This window comes from Urocitellus parryii, chromosome 7, assembly GCF_045843805.1.
Source record: "Urocitellus parryii isolate mUroPar1 chromosome 7, mUroPar1.hap1, whole genome shotgun sequence".
In the NCBI taxonomy this organism is placed as follows: domain Eukaryota; kingdom Metazoa; phylum Chordata; class Mammalia; order Rodentia; family Sciuridae; genus Urocitellus; species Urocitellus parryii.
In genome coordinates, this window is record NC_135537.1 from 128,639,173 (window position 1) to 128,659,866 (window position 20,694).

A 20,694-nucleotide genomic window follows, 5' to 3' on the forward strand; every position below is an offset into this window, starting at 1 on the left:
TTGTCAACACAAATACCTTAAAACTAAAGGTTTGACATCTCTCAGGGCCCTTCAGCCCTGGGTCTGGAGAGTACTGGTAGCTGTTTGCTGACTTGTTGCAATGAGGGAGAATTCCCACTAGGGGGTGCCATGGGGCATCACAACAGGCTGCTAGGAGGAACCTAACTCTTGAATTTGGGCTCCTGTTCCAGGATTTGGGGGAGGGTTCCCGAAAGCAAGACTCTTTTTTCTTGAATTGGATGCTGGCAAGAAATGGGAGTAAGTCAGTGAGTGACTGGGCTTCTCAGCAATTTTTACCAGAGAAGCTAAGAAGTCAGCTAAAGAATTATATTGCTGGCATGGGGGGCAGGGGGGTGGCTGCACAATGTCCCTATTTGTGTCTGTATTTGGATATGTTTGTGGAGTGGTCTGGTTTTGTCTTGACCCATCATGGTCATGTAGCATGGCTTGCATATTGGCTAATGACATCAGCATCCATGAAGTTGCTAATGGTCAAGAGGACACACCATTAGCAACTTCATGGAGGCTTCATTTCTCCTCTCCACATTCCTGTCCTCAAAAAATCCTTGGTCACTCTTTCATGTTGTCCAGACACCCTTCCTCTTCCCCCAGCCATCCCTGGTCCTCAATGTGAATTTTGTCTCCCACCCTCCCTGCCCCTTTAGACCGTAGTGGTTACTAGGTAGTTTGGGGTTTTAGCCATAGTTTCTTCCAATATTTATAAAGATTCATGTGCTCCTTAACAACAGAGACATGATTCGAGAACTTTGCCATTGGATGATTTTATCATTTTGAAAACATTCTAGAATGTATGAATTTACACCAGTCTACATGGCATCTTGATGTGCACTTAAGAAACTTGGTAAACATGAGAAGTGTCTGCTGGCATATCAGGGCACACTGATTTACAGGGAGCTGTTTCTTATTTATATGTAGAGGGAATACACTCTAAAAGAGCAATAAAAACAGTGTAATATACAACCTAGTAGCATAATCATGTATAATCATCTTCAAATACTATATGCATAATTGTATGTGTGATGCCTTTATATGACTGGCAGCACAGATTTTTTTCTGCCAGCATTGCCACCAGCATGTGAATAAGATGCTGTCCCATGCACTTGCCTCTCTAGGTGATGGGGATTTTTGAGCTCCATTGTAATCCTGTGGGACTGCTGCTGATATGTATCCTATTGATGACCAAAATATGGTTACATGACACATGGCTATATGTCATGTTGCTGTAGATAGGGATAGATTCAAACCCAGGTAGTCATTTCATGCAGCTCAGAATCTAGCATTGGGCAGGTTGGGTGGGGGACACCTGCCCCTTCTCTGGGCATCCTCAGGCTGTGGAGTCAGAAACAGCCTTCTCCATATCTCCTCTCTTTCTTCCCTCCCTCCTATCCCCTCTCCCTTCTCTTCCTCTCTTCAGATGTTTAGTGACCTGAGCCAGGACCCGACAGAGGACATTTTCCTCACTGAGCTAAAGGTGAAAATTCAAGACTCCAAGGTCCCCAGAGGTGAGCATCTACTTCCCATTTCCCAGAGGAAAATGATTCCCACACACTTTTCCTCCCACCTCTCAGCCGGTGACACCACTTCATCCACCCCTGCTGTACCCCACACCTCTGCTGAATGCCAGGTCTGCCCTCCCCTCCCTCCAAGATCCCCCAAACCGAAAGGCAGCATGGAACCCACCCGCCATGTGCTGCCCTTCTGTCCAGGGAGAGCTACCTGGTCAATCCAGCAGCTCAGCTACAGCCTCAGCCAGGGGCAAAGTCAGGGTGGAGGCTGGGATCTCACATCTCCTGCCTCTGCTCATTTTCCCTCAGAGGGCTTTTCACCCCGGAGGAGAGGTGTGGCTGAGGGCCCCGGTGCAGAGCTCTCCGTGTGCTACCAGAAGGTCAGTGTGTGTGGACACGGCCAGGAGGGACACCTGATGGAACTGGCCTCAGGGACATGGGGTGGGGGACAGAGAAGCAGATGGAGCCAAAGGAGACTTCTTCCCCTTTCTGGAAGGTGCCACCAGTTTCTACATCTTCAGAGGGTTTTGCAGGTCCTGGTGGGTCAAGGTTCACCTTATAATACAGGAGATGATGAGATCTAAGAAACAAGAGCGCTGTCCCCTGGCTCAAAAATCTCTTCCTCCCCCCGTTGACCACGTGCTTGCACTGATGGCACTGGGCTCTTATTCCTTTGGGACTGGGAGGCTGACTGTGCTTGCTGGGGCTAGTAACACACTAAGCCTCTCTCTGCTGGCCCCTTCTGGGAATCGGTGACATGGACAAGAGGCTTAGGGCAGGTGTGGGAAGCCCAGGGGAGGTGAGACTGTGCATGTGAGGATGCATGGGGCTGGCACACCTGGAGAGCCCCCATCTGTTGCTCAATCCCCTCTCCCCAGGCTCTGCTCAGCCACCGGCCCCAAGAGGTCACCGTTAACCTGAGGGCCACTGGGCTGGTCCTGAAGGCCATTCCAGCCAGTGAAACGGAAGGTGAGGAGCAAAGAAAAAAAGGGATCAGAAGAGGAAAGGTGGGGAGAGAAGAGAGGAGAGAACCAAGCACTAGGAGCCAGGGGGAGCCAGGGGAGGGAGACCCCACATCATCCCCACCATCACAGAACCCAGGCTGGGGTGAGCTGAGCCCCATGCTGTGCTGTTTGAAGCATGGTCCCTGACCTCAGGTGACTTCCTGTCAAGTACCCCAGTCTCCGGCACAGACCTGGAGGCTGCACCTCTGCATCTGGAGGGACTCAAGGAAGGATTGCTGGTGACCTCCCACCTTTGAAGTGGACCTGCCTGCAGAATGGGTTGTGATGTTTAGGCATTTGGGATTTTTTTTTTTTTTTGACCAGGGATTGAACCCAAGGGTGCTTAACCACTGAGCCACATCCCCAGCCTTTTTTTATTTTTTTGAAGCAGGGTCTCGCTAAACTTCTTAGGGCCTCACTAAGTTGTTGAGGTTGGTTTTTGAACTTGTCATCGTCCTGCTTCAGCCTCCCGAGCACTGGGATTACAGGAGTGTGGAAATTTTGGAACACTGCTGCAAAAAAAAAAAAAAAAAAAAAATGGAGATAATAAAAGATACCAATGTATGTGCATATAAATTATAAATATTAGCTCTCACTGTGAGATCCCTGGTATCCTGGAATAATGGAAAGGACAGTAGCATGACTTACCAACCATTCCACACATGTATAAAAGTGGGGAAGTGTGTTGTGTTTGACCCATGAACTCCTTTAAGCATGTTAACCCCATGAGATAGGTATTACTAGTATTACTAACATTTTACTAGAGAGGAAACTAAAACAAAGAAAATAACTTACCCAAGGTGACCTCTGAGGAAGGGTCAGGCACCTTCACACTACATTCCTCACCACTGCTCCACACTGCCCCCCTAAGGTGGCCAGAACTCACTTCAGGGATGTGACCCACAGATGCTTCTAGAAGATCACTTCTGAGCAAACAAGAAAATTCACTCCCATAGAAAGATATTTTGTTCCCAACTTTATTCCCTGTACCCCACCCCATGTCCAGGTTCATAGGAGATATTCAGTGAACATTTGCTGAATAAGTGAAGTGCTCCTTTACACACTAACATTTGTTTTAAAAATGAATGAATGATGCTGGGCGCAGTGGTGCACGCCTGTAATCCCAGCAGCTCTGGAGGCTGAAGCAGGAGGATCGCAAGTTCAAGGCCAGCTTCAGCAACTTAGTGAGGATCTAAGCAACTTAGCAAGACCCTGTCTCAAAAATAAAAAATAAGTAAATAAAAAAGTGTAGGGGATGTGGCTCAGTGGTTGTGTACAGGTTTTGTACACATACAGAATGTATGCTGTAAGAAAGTTTCACACATCATCTGCAAATTCCACTTGCCTAGAAGCGATTTTATCAGAAACGGATATTATTTCTAGAGTTTCTTCTTTGCACCAGATACCAAAAAAGTTGAGAATCTGTGATGCTTTTCTAAGAACACAATGTATAGCAGACAGAAAAGGGTCGCTATAGAATGACAGCAAAGTTATTGAAAATTTAGAGACAGAGTCCTGGTACCAAAAAAAAATTTTTTTGGAATATTCCATAAAAAAAACATAGAATTAAAACAAATATTTCAGGCTGAAATGCTACTGAAGAAGCTAAGTTTGATCTTTTCTCTCCTATTCAATTACCAATAAGGTCATCCGTGTGACCCTAGTCAAGCCACCTGCAACCTCTTCATTTCTAAGAGATTTTAATAGAGTTAATAGACACTAATTTGTGTGCATATAGCAAACTATAAATGTTAGCCCTCATGGTTAACTGTATCCTTTCACAAGTCTCCTCCCAGGACTGGTGTGGTGATGCCCAAACTTCCTTTGGAGGCACAAACACCTAAAAACCCTGTGTAGTTGGCAGGGAGCGGTTAAACCTGGCAGCAGCCACATAATTATGATTTTTGACATATTATACCCTATTGAGAAAGTTGAAGAAACTCTCTCAACTCTTTGGACCAAGACCCTCCTAGACACCTCGACCTACCTGTCACCTGGGCCAGGGTGTTCTCTGAATTCTTAACAAGCCCAATAGTTGCACAGAAGTTCAACAGAACTTTCTTCCTTTGAAAAAAATGGGTGCAAGAAGAGACGAAGAAAGGTTGATGGGTAGGGATTTGGGTCCACAATATGGTTGCTGGGACTGAACTTCCAGAACCTTTGTTGATTTTCCAGAGAAGAAAGACGGATGATAAGGAAGGCGTGGAGACTGGGTAGGACCAAGATGGAATCAGGAAGTGTTAGACAAGCAGGGTGTGGGAGGGGGCTAAAGAGGGAAGAAGGGAGGAGGGTGGGCTTATTATGGTTGTCTTCTCAGGAACCAGAATCTCCAACTCCCCTGTTTCCCTGGACACTCATTCCTAGCATCCCCATCTCATTCAGTTTCAGGGTTCCCCCACTGCCCCCCAACTGCTGCTCCAGTTATGGACCACACATGTCTGAACGTCACTGTGACCGAGGTGGTCAAGTCCTCCAACCTGGCAGGAAGGTCCTTCTCTGTAAGTACAGGGAGGAATGGGACAGGGAGACAACCAGATGGGAATGGGGTAGGTGGCTGGGATCCCCGAGGAGAGCGCATCCAGAAAAGGGGGAACTGGCTTGTTACCTTTGCTGCTGAAGTGGAGCCTCATACGGGAGATCATCCATTCTCCCATTGATCTGAAATGCGGAGCACCATCTGGTACAAATAAGGCACTTGAAAACTTAAGGCAATGCCCTCCCTAAGACTTCCCCAGACAGCCACACAGTGCACCCACATCCAGTCAGTCACCCCAGGCACTATACAGCAGCCTCCTCAACAACCCAGCGCAGCCTTTGACCACTTCAAACCAGCTCTTGCAACAGTGTCACCCCTACAGCCACCCCTTGCCCCTTTCTTTACCTGGCCTTGATTGATACTGATGGAGACATGGGACCCCATCCATTTTCTCCCTATCTGATGGCCTCCCTGAACTTGACTCTCTATTCAGCCTGACCCTGGAGCCCCCTCATTAGGTCCAGGTGTAATCAGCATGCTCCAAGGTCAAGTTGACACCCTCAGCTCCCAGCAGACACGAGCTTTAGATCAAGCTGCCTATGCAGTCCGTATGCCCCTGTGGCTGAGAACTTCTGAAATAAATCCTGCCTCCGTGTTGGCTAAGCCCTGGCAAATCCACGACCTCCCAGCTCACCCAGACCCTTTCCTGTCCTCTCAAGTCCCTCTACCGGTGTGCAGTTCTTTTTTCTCTTGTTTTGAAATCTTTCTTCCTCTCTCTCCTGCTCCTTCTTCACATCCAGTAAAGATTTTCAGGCCTTTTTTTTTAATCCTAAAACCCCAAAGCAACTCTGCTGGGACCCCACTACCTCTCCAGGGACCTGCTGTATCACCTTTCTTCCCTTCTCAGTCAAGCCTTTTGAAAGATGCCTCTAGAAGCTTCCAGTCCCTTTCCAGACTTCTCTGCCCACAACCATCTGCTTTGACTGTGGCAAAGTCACCTCCCTGTTATCAAAACCAGTGGTTCACTTTTCAGTCCTTCTGTTTCTCGAACATTTTTCAAGATAAGGTCTGAACCCACAAACAAAAGTTTCATTATTTATTTGGGGAAATACAAAAGAACCCAAAGAAGTAAGTTCACTAGTAGTCCCATTACCTGGTGTAGGGTGACTATTAACATTTTCAGGTGTCAACCCCTAGCCTTTTCTTCTATTTTTTACATAATTTGATAACTGCAGTACATAATGGTCTGTAATGATGTTTTTATTCAAAAATATACTAAAGCCCTGTGTATGTATCCTGATGGCACCTTCTTTATGTCATTAAATATGTTTTGTGTCCTTCAATATATTCCATTCAAAATTTATCATATGGTGGTTATATATGCCTGAATAATTATGGAAATGATGTTTATAGGCTATTCCTGGAAGTGCTCATTTTTCATTATCCTGGGCATATTGTGAGGAACCTCCTTAGGGTTAAATACGTGCTAAACATCATGTATATGTCTTTTTAAAAATGTCTAGAAATGAAATCTTCCAGTTGAAACACATCCATATGTTAGAAATTTTCATGTATTTTGCCAAATTGCTCTCTAAGTTCCACTCATGGTTGTATGTGAATGCCAACCTCACAGCACAATCAATATATAAATTGATTTGTTTCATTTTTGCAAATCTGATTGTCAATTTATTTTTAATTGACATGTCTTTCCCAATTACTGATTGAAAGTTCTCTTACATTTATTGATAATTCATATTTCCTGTATTAATACTGCCGTGTACCTGTTTTATGAGGATGTTAACCCTTTATTTGCCCTATATTTTGGAAATGCTTTTCCAAGTTTGTTGTTTAATTTTTCTTTTTTACCTAAAATAGCTTTATGTTTTGATGTAGCAAAATTTTCCAATTTCCTTCAATCATGTTTGCTTCTGACATGATTATCCATGACCTATGTCTGACATACCATAATTGTGTACACTACTAAGAAAGAAACAATGTTTCCTGAACTAGGAATAAGGCTTTCTTATCACACTAATTGCAAAAATACTTCCTAATTTTAGAAATGTTAAAATATTGGGGGGAGGGTGTAGAATTGATGGAAACCACATGCATGTTCCTTTCTTGTAAAGAAATATTCTTTATTTTCTTTACTCATTTTAAACATTATAGTCTGAGTTGTACAATTACATTCTGTAATTACTGGGAGATGAATCCTTCTGGTGACTGGGTTCACTGATCCCATGGTAGTTCAATCCCTTGTTTGTTTCCTAAGTTATGTGTCATATTTGTTGGGGATTTATCTGTAGCAAACCTAGGTGGGAAAACTGTCCCCCTAAAAAAATTCTGTCTTTGCTCTTGCTAAGTGCCCCGGTGATATTATTGGCTAAAGACCACAGAGTCTCTTTCCTGCTTGAAGGTGTGAACTGGCTGGGAAAATTTAAAAAGCCTGAAAATAATCAGTAAGGAATAAAAGACAAAGATAGAATTTAGATTTTAAAGGAGGGGGCACCTGACGGGTCTCCCAGCCCTGATAGGAACTGGAACTGACCAGCTGAAAAAGGCCTCAATCCTTTATTTAAGGGGAAATATATATCAAAAGGTTTTAGTGTGGCAGGCTTCTTGAGGGAAACAAAAGAGTGGGGGAAACAGGTTTTGGGGGCTTGGCTGGTTACACCCATCTCCGGTGGCTGCATTTGAACCTTGGGCTGTGAGCTAAGGCAGGGCACCAGTGTGATCTGGGATCTCTCAAACCAGGGAATTCCACCCAGCAGTTTCCCAGCAAAGTAGCCTTCCTGCCTTATGTTGGCTCAAACAAACCCATAATTTATACATGGCTTCCAACACTTTCTGGCTCAGAAACTTCTAGACCATGCAGATAGAGTAAATGTATACCCCAAATCCACATCAACAGCCTTGGAGCTAAGAATTTTCAGGCAAAACTTCTTCCTCACTGACAGCACAAGCCAAAGCTGACAGCCTTCCATGGGGGAAAGCCCTCCTGTTTCTGCTGAAGGGCCTTTTTCTAATTCAGTCTTTCAGTGAGAGTGTCGCTTTCAAGAATCCTTGAAGGGAATCTGTTATCAAATCCCTGCTTCATGTGGGCCCAAAGCCTTGTCTCCCATCCACCATGGCTGATGAGGTGATTCCTGATGAATCACTGATGAGCCCCTGATTCCTGAGGTTAGCAAAACCTCTGGGCAGCCAAAGCATCTATCTGAATGACATACTTTGACTTCTTTGAAATTTATTGACATTTTCTTCATTGCCTGGAACATGATGAATCTTTAAATATCCTTTGACAACAAAACATAGATGTGCTGTCTATCTATAGAACACAAAGTATGGTGCTTGTGAAAGAAAACACATTATATAACCATCATCTATAAGTTAAAATTATTTTTCCACTTCCTCTGTCCAAAACCAAAGAGGGATTTGTTGACCTTCTCACCATGCTTTTGATTTTGTTAATTCTATTTTTGATTCCTTTGAATTTGAATTTTTAAAAATCTTTTCTGATATTGCTGTTGTAAAATATGATGCCTTATGCCCAGTCTCTGCATGTAACTGGTTCTTGTGTTTTTTCTCTCTGGAAACTTTAGATATTTCATTGCCTAAAGGACTCTGGCATCTTATCGTCCTTCATTATTTTGGACTTTTGATGGACATTTCCAATCTGCAGATTTTGTATATTTCCATTCTGAGATAGTCTCTAATACAACTTTTTAAAATTCCCTTCCCTTTATTTCTTTGCTCTTTCTGGGACTACAAATATGGAAATGTTAAGCTTCCTAGATGGATCCTCTGATTTTTCTCAACTTCTCTCTCTGGGTTATTTGTCATTTCTTTGACTTTGGTGGAGTTTTCTTCCAATTAATTTATTGGATGTTCAAAGTTCAAAAAATCTTCTTTGTTTTTGTTATTCATTTTAGTAGTAATTCTGCTGCCCACATGCAGTGTCCTGTCTCTCTGAAGATAATAATTATGGTTTATTTGAAATTTTCTTCTGCTTCCTGAATGGTGTCTGTTTCCTCTGAATCCTGTTTTTGTTGGCTTCTTCTTTCTCGTCTCTTCTCTTTTCTCCCTCCCCCCCTTTCCACCCTCTTCTCTGTAAGGCTGTCTCCAAATATCTGTTCAAATTCAAGAGTGAAGCTCTAAAAAGCTGAGTCAATGGTAGACCTTATGGTGGGCAATCAGATGATCATGGTCCATTCCATGGGGGAAACCCAAACATGAGTATCTGCAGTCTCTTTCCCAGGATAGCTTTGTTTTTCCAGAAGAGTCCTTTAGGCTTCTGCCTTGGGGAGGTTACTGCTGCTGGGTGTCACTCTGGACCAGGGTTGGGCAAGGCCCCAGGAATCTCACCATGCTGTGAGCAGACTTCCACATACTCCACCTGCTGGAGCACAGCCCTTCCCTGCATCCCCCTCCATCGGTGATGTCCCCAAGTTGAGTCTCTGGCTGTTTCTCTGACCTCTCAGATAGGGAGAGGGCTTGTGGCTGGGCCGTCCAGGGCAAATGAGAACCTGAAGGATTTTGTCAGTTTCTCCTCATTCCTACCAGCTGCAGAGCTGAGAGCCTCCAGCCCATACCCTTTGCTGTCCAGAATCTTGGTCCTTGTGTTTGACCTTCCTCTTCTATGGTAAGTTTCCATTGCCATTTCTCTACCACGGTGTTGTGGTACAGAACTGCAGATGTCTTCAGCTCTCATCAATGATGCACCTCCTTGTTTGGAGGTGGATTCCAAGAGGAGGAAAGTGAGACAATATGTACTTTGCCATTTTGAAATCAGAAATCCTCATCCCTTTATTTTAAAAAATATTTTTAGAATTTTTTTTTTTAGTTGTTGATGGACACAAGACCTTTATTTGATTTATTTTTATGTTGTGCTGAGGATCGAACCCAGTGCCTCACACATGCTAGGCAAACACTCTACCACTGAGCCCCAGCTCCAGCCCAACATTTTAATTTTTATTTTAGATATGCCTCTAGTAAATAGCATACAATTGAGTTTTGTTCAGACTCAGTCTGAAGTCTTTTTGCTTTGTTTTTGTTTTATAGGATAAAAAAGAATGTAACACAAAATGTACCACCTTGGTTGTCTTTAAGTGTGTAGCTCAGGGATGTGAATTAAGTATATTCTCATGGTTGTGAAACATTTGGTTTTTTCAACAAGTGAAAGTTTAATCCATGGGTAACTTTATGTGCTATTTGACCTTTACTCTGCCATCTTTTTTTTAATATTTAATTGTTTTAGTTGCAGTTGGACACAATACTTTTATTTCACTTATTTATTTTTTATGTGGTGCTGAGGATCAAACCCAGGGTCTCACACATTCGAGGCGAGTGCTCTACCGCTGAGCCCCAGCCCCAGCCCCTACTCTGCCATCTTATGCTGTGCTTTCTGGTTTTTTGAATGTCCTTTGCTGTTTCTTTATGTTATATTCCTCAGGTTTTACTTGCTCTTTTCCTCCTTCCCTGCAGATGATCTGAAAGTGATATGTACTTCTTTTTCTATCAGTGGTTACCTTTAAGTAAAAAGATGTATATATTAGAAATTATACTTAAATGTTAGTACTCCAGTGAAGCCGGCTTCTAGCACTGTCATAGATATTTCTCCCCGTTGTATATTACATTGGTCAATTTTGAATGAATTCCACCATGGGAACAAAAATCACGTTCACCAAGTCTTTAAGGATCCTAAATACATAAAATCCGAGATGCCATTGTCTTGTTTTTCTTCTTTATATCTGACCATCATATTTTGGCCTGTTTCCCTGAATTCGTTTTCCTAAATCAGTTCCTTAAATAATTACTGTCCTCTAAATCTTCCATGTCCCACTTTTTCTCTTGTTCCCTGGATTATCAAACCCACTTACAAGGACTTAGGCCAGTCCAGGAAAGTTCCAGGCAAATCAGAACCAGTTGGTTACCCAAGGTCCAGACCTTCATCCATCTCTTTTTTTTTGCTACACAAATATGGTAGCCTTCCAGGTGGTCTCCCTAACACCATTCCCATGCTCCTTAAGCCCACTTTCCACATCTCTGCCTAAGTCATCTTTCTAAAACAGAATTCTGACATGTCACTCCACTCTTGGAACCCTTCCATCATTTCTCATTCTCCAAGGGCAGAAAGATTTCCAGAGCCAGATGTGATGGTGCATGGCTATCATCCCAGTTACTCAGGTGGTTGAGGCAGGAGGATTGCAAATTCAAGGTAACTCAGTGCAACCCTGTGTCAAAATAAAAAGTAAAAAGGTCTGGGGGCATAGCTCAGTGGTAGAGCAGCCGAGGCTGGGAAAGGAGGGAGGGAGGGAAGACAGGCTGGCTCTATGGGGCTCCTCTTCCTCTCCATCTGCAGCTTTGGCCTCTCCTTTCAGGTCTTCTCTGCCAAGGGATTTGGAAGTGTTCTGGAACCCTTGCTTATGCTATCTGCCCAGAAACCCCTTTCCTCCCTTCTTCTTTCACACCTTCTTTTTGTAACTCCTCATCCTGCAAAATGAGAGACTCATCTCCCTGGGAGGCCTGTCTGGATGCTCCTCTTCCCTCCACATTCTGGCCTCTCTCCCCACTCCTTGGTGAGCTAGAGGCCCCACCTCGATAATCTGCTTTATCTTCCTGGAGACACAGCCATTTGCAACTCTGGAAATGGCACCACAGTTTAGGGGGTCCATGGGCTCAGGTCCCTGGTCTTAATCCTCCCTGTTCCCCGAGCACTCAGTGTGTCTGGCACCCAACAGTTTCACCAGATGTTTACCAGTCCTCCCTCTGTGACATCCCAGAACCAGAAGCCCACTTCCTCTGAGCACCCACCCACTGTAGGAGAGCTCGGGTTGGCGGAGAGATCTGCCTTCCCATAGGGTAGCATGATGTTTAAGCTTTAAGCTCCCCAGTGGACCCGTTTACTCTTATGTTGCATTTCCTCTTTCAAAGTCAGTTCCTTACTTCTGTTTTCAATGACCTCTTTAAACAACCTTGGTCAGGGGCTTTCTGAACATCTAAATTTATCACCTTGGCAAGTTCCCTTTTGTCTTTGAACTGATTTACTGGGGTGGGGGGAATTCCAGTACCTGTGCTTTCCTCTTGGAAGCCAGGTGGGTTCATAAGCATCTCCTGTCCAAATGGCTCAGAAAGTAGTAAACATTGGTCAGTAAGAGGAAGTTCGTGGTTGAGCTGTAGCAAAGCTGTAGCTGCAGCTCAGAGAACAACATGGGCAAGGGCATGGGGACTGGCCTGGTGAGTTTAAGGATCAGCAAAGATGTGACATTGGCTGAACTGCAAGTTTGACAGAGGACAGCAATGGCGAATAAGGCAAGAACATAAGAATTGGGGCTTGGGGGTTTGGAAAGCAAGAAGTGATCGAAAAGAACAGGAAGCCGTTAGCAGCATTTTGCCCACCCCCTCATCTTGTGGGGACGTGCACCCTTTGCAAGTTCTGCATCTGACCCTTTCCACGGGCATCCACCATTGCCACATTTATAAACTACAGTCCAAGACTCCTGACCATCTTGTGGTCCTCATGGGACAAAGTCCAGCAGGAAAGGTGTGTCTAAGCTGCAAAACACAAAGGAGAAAGAAAAGGCACCTGCTGACACTGTGGGCAGGTGGAAGGATGCCCTGAGACTGCAATTGTTATAAAGAGGACAGGGCCAGGTCCTGAGTGGGGACATGGAAACCCAGGTCCTGCTAGACACACCTGGAGCAGCCTGATGCAGGGCAATGAGCACTTAGCTGGGAGTCGGCAAGCTGGGCCCCACACTACTGTGCAACCTTAAGCCGGTCACACTGATCCCCCCTGGCCTCAGTCTTCCCACCAGATGTAGTTCAAGCATGGTCCCATTAACTGCCACCAACTGAATGTACCTGGCTTTCCTCCAGCCCCAGTTCAATAAGAATTCCAACCCCCTACAATATCTCCAGAAATTTCTGGAAGATTCCTGGTGATATCCCAATGCTGACAGGAACCCAGTTAGCTGTCCGCCAAGCGCCCACTAGGTTTCAATGCCCCCTCACCCACTGTCCACAAGCAACCCCATCCCTGTGGCTGAGAGGCCCAAAGCACCAAAGCTGCTTCAGTTTCTGTTACAAAGCCAGGAGAAGTCCCCACTCTCCTTTGTCACCCTCTGTCATGGGGTCCTCCTTGCCACCCATGAAGGTTTGGGTAAATCTTTCTGACTTCACTCACAAGTCACCTGTTCAGATTGACATGTCTGAGGATGGGGTGGTGGTAGAAGGGGGCATAGGCTAGGAGACAAACCAAAGAGAAAAAGAATCCACAGTGGGAACCCCACGTACACTCATGACAACTGAGGCTTCATCACTGAGACCTCTGTTCACACTTGGCTCCTTGGAAAATTATAAATAATAATAATAATAATAATAATAAATGGTCACCATTCTTACAGTTCTTATCATATCAGGCACTGATCCAAAAATTTACATATGCTATATCAGTTAATGTTCAGAATAGTCCTACAAAGTAATTGCTATTATCGCCATATTTTTTTTTCTAAATAGCACAGAGAGATTAAGAAACATGTCCTAAATCACACAGCTAGTAAATGGAAGAGACAGGATTAGAACCTGGGCAATCTGGTTTAGAGACTGCTTAGACTCTCCTCCTGGGAGATTCTTGCACACTCTGCCTGCAGACTTCTGGCTGACCTACCCCAACTGTAAATGTTCAGATGACATTCCCAGACATGGTTCAGGTTGCTGTTGCTATCTGACAATGGAATAGTGGGTTGACCCATGGTTCTCGGCTCTGCATCCACAATCAACTCAAGGATCTCTAATCTTATGTGTGGTTCTTATGAACGGCAAGGATTGAGAATTGACTCTTGCAACATCAGAGTTCTGGGGCTGCAAATTACCCAGAGCTGCTACCCATGTGTGGAAGGGATCAGAGACACAGAAAAGCCCTCTGAAAGTCCCACCTGTACCCACAATGCTCCAAGTCCTCTACGCCACGGTCTCCAGAGCAGCCCTCTCGGGTGGAGGATTGGAAAGATGCCTGGGGCCTGCTTTACTTTGGCCTGGTCTGAGATTTGTGTACTTGGTTGCTTTCTGGACCCTCTCTCTATGCCCCATTTAAATAATTTTGTGCATAATTTAATGCTGAGAACTAGGGCCAGGACTTATAAACCCTCTGAAAAACTCCCCGATTCTACACATAGCAACATACAGGAGGTGACTGGAAAATGCTTATTGATCAACCCTCTAACTCATATCACTCAATAATCTGGCACACACATCATCCACAGCATTCCAATTTCCATTCAGGTTTCAGGTTTAAGATTGGGGAAAAAAATTGCAGAAACCATGCACGATCCAAAGGCAACCAGGAGGCAGTTAATGTAGGATTATCACTGCTCAGAGTCACTTGCAGAAAGAGAGCCAGGGTCCTACCCTGTGGGCAGGACCGAAGAAACACACCAGATTCCAAGATAGGAGATGTCGGCAGGGACATCCACCGAGCAAAGGTGACACTCATGAGCTCTCTCTCTTACAGACAGTGACAAATACCTTCCGGACATCCAACATCCAGATCCAGAGCCAGGAACAGAAGCTGCTGACTCTGTCACTGGACAAGGACAGTCGGCGTACCTTCAGGGATGTGGTCAGGTGAGCTGGGCCCACCCCTAGGGCTCCAGGCCCCATGGCACAGACCAAAGCAGGAGCCAGCTCATGCCATCTTCTACTGCTAGTCTCAGATATCTCCTCAGAGGCAGAGCCTGGGCACGGGCTTCCACCACTGCCCCGTGACTTAAACCCAGGAAGAAGAGGCCAATGAATGGCTATCACTGATCCAACCCCCTCTGCTGGCACTGGCCCCTCCCACACATGCTACCCTCCTGGGGCATCTGTGTCCCAGTTATTGCCAGCTTTCCAGGTTTTCCCCACCGAGGTGTGTTTAGGTAAGGAAGGCAGACAGACACACAGGTGACTGGATCCTCTGGGCAGCCCGGGCTCATATTCTCCTCCTCTAGAATTTTCCTCTTCCTTCTGCATTACCCTCCTCTATACCCTACATTAACAGATCTGCTTTTCAAACATCCAGGGCAGATCTGATCCCTGACATGGGTGCCCTGACATGGTCTCTCCCCACCACAGATTCGAGGTTGGTCCCTGCCCAGAGCCTCGTTCCAGGGCCCAGAAGTCCAAGACGTCATGGCTCAGTTTACAAGGGCAGAAGGAGATGGAAATGGCCAAAGCCAAGCCCAAATCCCTTCTGATGCCCATTAACACATTCTCCGGCATCGTCCAGTGAGTCACTGGGGCAGCAGAAGAGCTGGGTCTAAGGACGATAGGCCCAAGAAGAAGAAAAACACTACCCCTCCAGCCCTCCAGGACTTACCCACAGTCAGAACAAGGCCTGGCTCCACTGGGCAGCTCTGGCTTTGACCAGGAGACAGTGAGAGCCTGGGAGTGCACAGAGCTTGGCTGTGGAGTATGTGGCGGAGCAGGGCCCACGCCAAGGCCAGGGGATCACCCAGCAAGACTGTGACATCATGAAAGTACCCATACATAGCTTAGCTTGTCACATAAACATCCATACCTGCATTTATTTCCAACTCCTACTTCTCCCACTGTCTTTGCCCACATGAGCCCCCCACCCACCTCTGAAAACCAAGGTCAGAGCTACTGTTTTGGCTGGATCCCTGTGGCCAAGGGGAAAATCAAAAGTAGATACACACAACTGCACCTGTGCCCTCCTGAGTCTGTTCCCTTCCTTCTTGGGCCACTACTCACCTCATCTATGCCCAGGAGGGGGGCCTCTCCGGGTGGAGGTGGAAATGACAGAGTCAATAAATGTACATTAAAGTGTTTCTGCTTTCATCTAATACCTGGTGATATTTGCATTTTAATAAAAATCTGTGGGGAGGGGCAGCAGTACCTAATACAACCAATTGGACCCACTTAGGCTAGATAATGGTTTGGTGAAGTATTAACTGATATGTTCTGTCACTCTGCCCCTTTCTCCTCTCATTCTTATTAATTTAAGGACTCTCCTGACCAGCATTGTCCCCAAATAGAAGTAGGAAAGCAGGATAGTTTCAGAGGAGCCAGGAATTAAGGACATCAACATTCTTGCCATTTGAATTTTTTAAAAAATTATATTCAGGAGTAAAATATAAAAGATCGATGACACAGCCAAAGTAACAGCCCCAGAACTAGGTATGGGATGGGGGGAGAAAATAACAGAGAGAGAACACAAAAGCTTGGACTTGAGCCCAACCCTGTCACCTGTGTGGAGTTCCCCAGGGATGCTGGCCATGAGGGTGGAGATGGTGGAAGAATCCCTCTGAAGTTTGGGGATTCAAGAGTAGAGAGGTGGGCACTTCATTTTTTGGTCTAGTTGTCCTAGAGTGGGGGCAAGATCCAGGGCACATTCTCAGGGTCAAGGAGATGGATGTAAGAAGAGCTATCTGGGGTATAGATGGACCAAGGGCATGTCTCTGTGCCTCCACGGGGCATGGGAAGCAGGCAAAGACTTCCTCAGCGAGAAACAGACACAGCCAAGGAATCTCAAAGAGAAATGGGTGCATCTGTGGGCAGCAGTGTGAAGCATGGCACCTGGAGGCCTGATTTGGGTAGCAGACGGAAAGTGGTAGGGCAGGTTGCATGCCTCCTAGGACATATCAGTCCAGGACAGGTCAAGATGGAGTCGCCGATGGATGTTATGGCTTCCACTGAAGCTGCTTTCTGTGGCACCTGGAGAGGAAAGGGACTAGCGACAGTTCTCAGTGGAACTGAGTTTTTTAAAACTTGAAATGACTACAGAGATGACTGAATTTGGTGCATTTACCTAGAAGTTGTTAGATTTTATTTTTTCTGCATTGGTGTGATATAAACTGATTCATATCAATTTGAGCATTCACAACCACTAGGCTTTTAAGCAAACATCTGCAGAGTTTACCAGTTGTTAAGGTTAGGTGAGGGCTTTGAACCTCTTTCCCAGAAGCCTCTCTACCAATTTACAATGAAAGCAAGTCTTGACCAAATTCTGCTACACATAGAGATAATGGCAAGGTGATGGCCACAGCCCCCACCCAACCCACAGCCAAATTACCTGCTTGGAGCACAAGTCCTATGAGAAGTTTACTGAATCAGTGTCTGGACACTGGGCCACTTTGGCACTCTTCCAAAGGGTTTGCACTGCTTGAATGTCTAGATTCTTCTGCCCTATTCAAGTGAAAGAGGCAATGCTTCTGGAAAAAAAAAATAATTGTACCCAGTCCACGTGACACCCTTGGGCACCACTAATTTTGGCAATGAAAAACTAGGCTAATAAATGAAGCCACTTCTGTTGATCTATGATTGTTGAAGTGCTTGTAGTAGCTGCCTCCGGAGTGTGGCATTTTGATTAAATGCTAACCAAGCACCTCTGGAGTGAATACTTACAAACACAGCAACTGGCCTACCTTTGGTATAGATTTTAAACTAGCCAGTACCTAATACTGTTCTGGAGCTCTGGTGCACCATCAGGACTGGATCTGACTGCCCTCAGCTGTCAGTCCTATTACAGGATTGTTCTGGCTGAAATAAATTGTGTCACCCATAAGTCACAACTCTTCCAGAGGCAGCTCACGTGCAGTTCTGGGAACAAAAACCGCTGCCTTCCTGAAACTTTGATTGTGATGCAAACACAATAAGCAAGGTAAACACGAGAAATAGAAATTGTAGTGCATCTGATGGTGAAGTGCTATAGAGAAAAATAAACCACAGGAGTGTGAGTCTTGGGGATGGCGGTAAGGGCTTGGCAATTTCACTTAGGGAGGACAGGAATGATCCCTATGGGTGGTCATTGATCAGGGGGCATTTAGCAAAGACCTGAAGAAGATGAGAGAGGGAGGAGACTCATGGATATCATTCATTCCATTTTTGCTCTCCCACCCCCAGTTTGACCATGAAAGTTTTTACTCGCTAGAAACAATCCAGGAATTTAGCTCAAGTTCCTGGGCAATGCGGGGCAGCCAGGGGCCAGGTGGGGCCCTGTGGCCAGGCTCAGAGCGCACTCTGCAGGCTACTTCTCACGCCCCAGGTGCACCTGTGCACCACGGGGGAGGCGGGGTGAGGGCGGGAGGCTGGAGGACGTGGCAGGTGCAGCGGCTCCGCCCTCGCCGCACCGCCCCCTGGGGGGCAGGGCCACTTCCGGGTCAGTGGCCGGACGTGGGGTGGGGGGGTGGCCGTTGGTCGCGTGACCGCAGCGCCGCCGGAGGCCGGAGGCGCAGTCCTGCTAACTCTGCGCTGGGATCCCCGAGCCTCCCTCCTGGGGACATGGGGACACACCTGCCCTGCGCCCCGCGCTGCCCTCCGCAGGTCCGGGTCTGACGGAGCTGGGCAGCCATGAGCGCGAACCCCCAGTGGGACGTCAGCAGGGCGCTGGGGGTGGCCAGGCTTTTCCACCTGGTGTGCGGAGTCCGGGATGCCTGCGTGACCCCGTTCCTGACCCTCTACCTGAGACAGCTGGGCTTGGCCGCGCCCTGGGTAGGCATCCTAATGGGAACCAAGCACCTGATCGCAGCCTTCTGGGCTCCGTTCTGCGCCTTCCTGGCCAAAAGCTACCAGAAAAGGAGAGTGCTTCTGATCGTGTCGCTGTTTGGTTCGGTAGGAGCCAGCCTCTTCATGGTCCTCATCCCAGCCTTGGACAAAGATCTGGAATACCACTCTTGTAACAGAAGCAATAGGGTGACCACTACAGTGGTACCCACAGGGGTCACATTAGCTGTGAACGGCATCTCCATCCAAGAGTCTGCCTCAAAGCACTCAGCAGGAGGGGCACCCAGCCTCCCGGCCAGGAGGGATCCCCGAATGGTGGAAGCCTCTGGCTTAAGAAATGGACCCGGTGAAAGTGACCAAGAAATTTTCAGTGATCTGTACAGATACTCAGTGGACTCCACTGAAGGAGCCAGGACCATGTCCCAGATTCTCCATTCTGTCACTTCAGGGGTGAAAGCTAATTCCTGGGAAGATGTTTTTGAGGCTTTCAACACTACCCTCACTTTGCTCCCTGAGGCCCCGGAGCTGGGAACGGTGGCCAACTCCTCAGTTGCCCAAGGAGAAGCTCAAGCCCTTGGCTTCTCTTCGGTAGGGTTGCGGTGGACTTTCGTCCTCTCCCTGGGGTTCATGGTGTTCTGGGAGCTGCTGACCGCCCCTCTGGAGCAGGTGGCAGACGACAGCCTTTATGAATACCTGGATTTTGTGGATGCCACTGACCGATACAGAAGCCTGTGGATATGGAGATCACTGGGCATGGCAGCAGGTGTGTGTGGCATTGCAGTCTTGGTGGAGCAGCTGGACTGCTTCCTGGTGACCAATGGCCCTCCAGGTGTGGTGCATTTCTATGGTTATTCGCTGATCAGCACCCTGGCCTTACTGGTGAGCATTACCTTTCCTGTTCCCATCTACCGGCGTCAGGAGCCCAGCTACAAAACGGTCAAAGCATTGTCTCTTGCCGGGGGCGACACCCGCCTGGTTCTCCTAGCCCTCACTGTCATTTTGATAGGAGCTGTTGTCAGTACCGTGCAGAACTTTCTGTTCTGGCACATGATGGACCATGGCAGCAGAGAGTTAGTGATGGGTTTCTCCATTGCCCTGGGCTTGCTGGGGGAAATTCTGCTCCATCCATTCAAAACTGCATTGCTTAAGAAACTGACCAGGGTGGGTGTGATAGGGCTGGGGCTGGGCTGCCTTGCCGGGCAGCTGCTCTACTACTCTTTCCTCTGGAACTGGTGGTCTGTCCTCCCTGTTCAGATCCTGAGTGCCGTCAGCAGCGGTGCTCTGTGGTGGGCTGTGGGGGCCTCCATAGAGGACCTGGCCTCCCCTGGCACAGAGAGGCCTCTGAGTACCATGTTCCGAAGTCACTTTTACGGTGGTGGCTGTAGCCTGGGCAGCTTCGTGGGGGGCTTCGTGGCCATGCACTTCGGCCTGGCTGTGCTCTACCAGGCCTGCTGTGTGCTCCTGTTGCTCTGGTTAGCCCTGTTCCTGTCTGTCCAGCTGAGGCTGCCCCAAGACCGGAAGATCAACTACTCAAAGCTGCTGACTGTGGAGGGAGGTGACACCAGCGACTCTGAGCAGGGCTCAGAACGGGACTGGCTAGTGAAGGCCATGAGGGAGGAGCACTCAGACTGGAAGGGCTGAGAGGAGGGCTCAGTGCTTGGATCTGGGAAGGGACTAACAGATCGGACAAAACTGTCTGCTGAGGACAGAATCCTGCCCTGGAATACCGGGAGCCTTGGGGATGAGGAGGCACGTCAATGCCAAAGGCCCAAATGGATCATCTCGTTGCATGATTTTCTTTACTTTTGTAGTAAAAAGAGATTTGACTCTTTTTTTTTTTTTTTTTTGCAGCTTTAAAATAATGGAGGAAGAATACATTTGCTTTAAAACATTCTTTTGTATTCACTTTTTTTTTTTTTTTTGGTACTGGGGGATTAAACCAAGGGGCACTCTAACACTGAGCCCTCTCACCAGCCCTTTTTATTTATTTATTTATTTTTTTTATTTTGAGACAGGGCCTTGCTAAGTTGCCCAAGCTGGCCTCAAACTTGTGATCCTCCTGCCTCAGCCTCCCAAATTTCTGGGATTACAGATGTGCACTACTGCACCTAGCTTTTTCAATGTATTTTGATGGAGAAGTTTTATAGGAGCTTCAGTTGCACCGATTCTGGTGCTGTTGGATCCAGCA

General features: G+C 46.8%; 2 protein-coding genes across 3 annotated transcripts in view; both read left to right on the top strand.

The window, feature by feature from the left end:
- Pik3r6 (phosphoinositide-3-kinase regulatory subunit 6) overlaps window positions 1–15,729 on the top strand; it is a 39,888-nt gene extending 24,159 nt beyond the window's left edge. For both annotated transcript variants that reach the window (XM_026390604.2, XM_026390603.2), the window contains exons 14-19: window positions 1,436–1,523; window positions 1,836–1,906; window positions 2,405–2,495; window positions 4,913–5,028; window positions 14,515–14,627; window positions 15,117–15,729. In XM_026390604.2, coding sequence (XP_026246389.2) covers window positions 1,436–1,523; window positions 1,836–1,906; window positions 2,405–2,495; window positions 4,913–5,028; window positions 14,515–14,627; window positions 15,117–15,273 — 636 coding nt within the window. In that variant the 3' untranslated portion in view covers window positions 15,274–15,729. The remainder of the gene's footprint in view (window positions 1–1,435; window positions 1,524–1,835; window positions 1,907–2,404; window positions 2,496–4,912; window positions 5,029–14,514; window positions 14,628–15,116) is intronic.
- A 2,624-nt stretch (window positions 15,730–18,353) lies between these two features.
- On the top strand, window positions 18,354–20,237 carry Mfsd6l (major facilitator superfamily domain containing 6 like). The gene has a single exon (XM_026390684.2). It carries the CDS (start codon window positions 18,354–18,356, stop codon window positions 20,145–20,147), a length of 1,794 nt encoding a protein of 597 aa, XP_026246469.2. The 3' UTR covers window positions 20,148–20,237.
- The last annotated feature ends 457 nt before the right edge of the window (window positions 20,238–20,694 follow it).

Coding starts and splice junctions, on each gene's coding strand:
- Mfsd6l (XM_026390684.2), top strand. CDS start 18,354: ATGAGCGCGAACCCCCAGTGGGACGTCAGCAGGGCGCTGGGGGTGGCC.